General features: G+C 35.7%; 1 protein-coding gene across 1 annotated transcript; it reads right to left on the reverse strand.

Moving 5' to 3' along the window:
- Nucleotides 1-3,460: 3,460 nt before the first annotated feature.
- Nucleotides 3,461-3,643, reverse strand: LOC119516276 (overexpressed in colon carcinoma 1 protein-like). The gene has a single exon (XM_037812518.1). The coding sequence runs from the start codon at nt 3,641-3,643 to the stop codon at nt 3,461-3,463; it is 183 nt and encodes a 60-aa protein (XP_037668446.1).
- Between the last annotated feature and the right edge of the window lie 955 nt (nt 3,644-4,598).

A 4,598-nucleotide genomic window follows, 5' to 3' on the forward strand; every position in this document is an offset into this window, starting at 1 on the left:
CTAGTGGATACATGGGTTGTTTCCATCCTTTAGCCATTGTGAATAATGCTGCTATGAACATTAGTGTACAAGTGGCTATATGAGACCCTGTTTTCACTTTCTCTAGCTGTATATACCAAGAAGTGGAATTGCCAGGCTCTTTGATAATTTTATATCTAACTTTCTAAAGAATCAGCACATTGCTTTGCACTGTGGCTGCACCATTTTATATTCTCACCAATAATGCACTAGAGTTCCAATTTCTCTGTATCCTCTCCAACACTTATTTGCCATTTTTAAAATAATAGCCATCCTTTTACATTCCCATCAGCAATGTATGAGTGTTCTAATTTCTCCACATCATCACTAACATTTGTTATTGTCTGTCTTTTTGGTGTGGGTGTGAAGTGTTATCTTCCTATCGTTTTTATTTGCACTTCCCTAATGACCAATGATGATAAGCATCTTATCACGTACTTATTGGCTATTTGTATATCTTTGGAGAAACGTCTATCAAAATTCTTTGCCCTTTTGTAAAAAAAAAAAAAAAAATCATATCTAAGTAAGTGCCAGATGACATTTCAATGGGGTTTTGATTTGCATTTCCCTAATGACTAATGATGCTGAGCATCTTTCATATGCTTGTTGGCCATTTATTTTCTTTGGAGAAATGTCTACTCAAGTCCTTTGCCTATTTTTTAATTGGGCTGCTTGTCTTTTTGTTGTTACATATTTATGTATTTTGGATAGTAAACTCTTATCTGATATATGATTTGCAACTATTTTCTCCAATTATGTAGGTTGTCTTTTCACTTTCCTGATAATTTCCTTTGATGCACAAAAGTTTTTAATTTTGAAGAAATCAAATTTATCTATTTTCTCTTGTTGCTCATGCTTTTAGTGTCATAACTAAGAATACCTTACCAAATCTTAGATCATGAAAATTTGTCCCTATATTATCTTCTAAGAGTTTTATAGTTTTATACTTTTAGCTTTTAAATGTAGGGCCTTGATCCATATTGAGTTGATTTTTGTAAACAGTGTGAGATCGGGGCCCAACTTTATTGTTTTGCATGTGGGTATCCAGTTTTTCCAGTACCATTTGTTGACAAGCCTTTTCTTTTCTCATTGCATGTATTTAGCATCCTTGTCAAAAATCGATGGGCCATAGATATCTGGGTCTATTTCTGGACTTTAAATTCTGTACCATAGGTGCATATGTCTATCTTTATACCAGTACCACACTGTTTCGATTTCCATAGCTTTGTAGCACAATTTGAAATTGGGAAGTGTGAGTCTTCCAACTTTGCTTTTCTTTTTCAAAAATTGTTTTGGATAATAGGGGCCCTTTGCAGTTCCATATGAATTTGGGATTCAGATTTTCCATTTGTACAAATATGGCTATTTGAATTTCGATAGGCATTGCACTGAATTTGTATGTTTCTCTGTGTAATATTGACATCTTAACAACATTACCTCTTCCAACCTGTGAACATGGGATATCTTGCCATTTAATTAGGTAATCTTTAATTTCTTTCAGCTGTGTTTTAAAGTTCTCAGTACAGTCTTTTATATCCTTGGTTAAATTTATTCCTAGATAATTTATTTTTTAGATGCTATTCCAAATGGAATTGTTTTCTTAATTTCTTCTTCAGATTGTTCATTTCTAGTGTATAGGAATACAATTCATTTTTTGTGTGTTGATTTTGTACCCTGCCACTTTGCTGAACTAGTTTATTAGATCTAATAGTTTTTTTGTGGATTCCTTTGGATTTTCTATATAAGATCATGTATGCAAATAGAGAAAGTTTTACTTCTTCCTTTCCAATTTGTATGATTTTTCTTTTACTTGCCTAAATGCTCTGGCAGGCTTGCTCTGTTAAAGTGCCATGGGCAGAACACTATGGATTCTTTCCTAATTTGAAATAAATTTATTTTTTACTTTAAGTTATTCTCCTTTGGGCAATTTTTTTTAAGAGGGATAAAAATTTTTTAATTGTTGAAATATATTGGTAAATTGAGTAATTTACATTGTAGTACTAAGTAGAGACACATGGTCCATAACAAAGAATTTTCCAAATATTCCACTAACCATCCATGATGAGTCCTTGAAGACAGTATTGAATTAACATGAAGAGACGTCATGATTATACAAAGGTAGGGTGGGAGATTCAATGACTAGGAAATATCTGTAATTACTAAGACTTTGAATTAAGAAAATAGGAATTTAATCAAAATGTGCATATGACTTGCACATTTAAGTAGTTTATTTTGAATATTACAATGTAGTTCATTGTTCCTAACAAAGAAAATTTTATGACATTTAAATAAAGCCAAAAACCAAATAGGAAAAAAGGGAAAGCAATCACAATAAGAATCAATTTAATGATTTTACAGCTAAAAATTAACATTAAGTAGAAATAGTGAAAGATAACAGACAAATACATTTCTTTATATGGGTAATTCATTAATAGGCCCTTATTATCTTAAGTTACAAATAGAATAAGGATTTTATTATTGTTCCAGTTTGGATGTATTATGTTCCCCCAAATGCCATGTTCTTTAATGCAATCTTGTGGCGGTAGACGTATTAATGTTGATTAAGTTGGAAACTTTTGATTTAGTGTTTCCATGGAGATGTGACTCAGTCATCTGTGGGCAAGACTTTTGATTGGATAATTTCCAGGAAGGTGTTACCCCAGCCATTCGGGGTGGGTCTTAATTAAATCACTGAAGCCATATCAAAGAGCTGACAAACAGAAGAAACTCAGTGCTGCAGCTGAGAGACACATTTTGAAGATGGCCGTTGGAAGATGACATGACATTTTGGAGAACACCATTTTGAAACGAACCTGGGAGCCAGCAGACACCAGCCACGTGCCTTCCCAGCTAACAAAGGTTTTCAGATGCCATTGGCCATCCTCCAGTGAAGGTACCTGATTGTTGATGACTTACCTTGGACACTTTATGGCCTTAAAACTGTAACTTGGTAACCAAATAAACGCCCTTTTAAAAGCCAATCCATTTCTGGTATTTTGCATAATGGCAGCATTAGCTAACCAGAACAATTATGTAAAAACTATCAAAAAAATATCAGTGAAAAGGCATGATCTCCATGAACTTTGTTGAACGGCCAGGGAGAAAACGCTGTTGGAGCCCAGCAGACCAGGCTAAGTAAACACGGCTTCCAAGACAGTTTGTTAACTTGTCTCTCAAATGTCAACAATGGAAAGTTCCATGAATGAATATACCATCTAACCAATTCTCTTCTATTAACAACATTCAAAATGTACCCCTGGTTTTAACTAAATAACCAAAGTTTGTTTTTTGTTTGCTTTTTGGAGGGGGAAGGCTTGACTGTTCAGAATTTCCTCGGAAATGTCTGGGCACATTATAATGTCCTGTGGGGCCAAATTCCTTCTAAATCTTGATGAGCAAGCTTTTGATTATTGAGTCAAGATATTGTTTCCTTCTAATTTTTTCATATAGTCTTTGTTTGGCTGCTCACCATATTGACAGCTTCACGTGGTAGGCCAACATATATCCCTCCATAGTTTCTCTTCTTGTCATCTTCTGTTACTGATTCTTCCATTACATCTTTAGCTGCTCCTGCAGGTCTTCGACCAGCGCACATGCTGGTGGTGGTGGAGTTCCCACAGACCATCACGCCGCCAGCCCGGGAAGCCACATACTGGAGCTCGTGGTGGCAGGTCCATCGGGTAGGAACTGAGACTCAGTCTACTTTTTGATGTTGGACTTGATTTTTCAGATATACAGTTTAGCATGTGCTACCCAGAGAGTGTCTAAGTTACTTCAATTCCATCAAAAGACTGAGATAGGTCAAACCACAAAGGGCTGATCCGGGTTCAAATAATGAAGAGGATGGTAACTCAGAAATTGGTTGAGATTGCATCACTTTGGTTTACTGCCAAACCAACCAACAAGAGGTGCTAAGGATAGACAGAAAATTAGTACACATGTAAGCAGACACGCTCCCTAGTGCCTCTCTGGTTTTTCACAATCCAAAATTCAGTGGTTGATGCAGCCACATAAAGTTTAGATTCTGATAGACCACAGAAAAAATCAGGATCCATGGCCTTGTGGCCTTTGGGCTGGGAGAAGGGCATTATTAGCACTCCACAATGCACCTAATTAGTAGACAATTCTTACAGTGTCACAGTTAAGTAATTTTAACTGTATTTCTTACTTGTCATGGGTCAAAAAGAGCACTGAGTGAATGGTTGCTTCCTAAAAAGTGGCCATTAAGAGTTAAGTCCATGATGTTAACCACTCAAATTAATATGGGATTAGGATAAAGAAAACTATTTTAATTGTTCTAAGGTCCCCCAAATCATGAATTCGCATGAATAACTCCCTGATATGCCACATTTTGTGATCACTAGTATCCAAGGCCTGAAAGGGCCTGCTGACTTATTTAGTGTCTCTAACATCACAGTCACATGCTCCCTACCCACAGCTGCAAGGGAGGTTGGGAAAAAAATGAATAGTTAATTTTTTCAACTTCTATTGTTGACACAATGAAGAAAAGGGGAGTTAGAAAAGACATTTGGATTAGCCAACTAAAAGTGTCTAGTACAATATTATTAGTCCCATTAACA

The sequence above is a fragment of the Choloepus didactylus genome, chromosome 20 (assembly GCF_015220235.1).
Source record: "Choloepus didactylus isolate mChoDid1 chromosome 20, mChoDid1.pri, whole genome shotgun sequence".
Classification (NCBI taxonomy): Eukaryota; Metazoa; Chordata; class Mammalia; order Pilosa; family Megalonychidae; genus Choloepus; species Choloepus didactylus.

What these genes read in the sequence shown, in the direction of transcription:
- LOC119516276 (XM_037812518.1), bottom strand. Translation starts at nt 3,643, where the DNA reads ATGGTCTGTGGGAACTCCACCACCACCAGCATGTGCGCTGGTCGAAGA.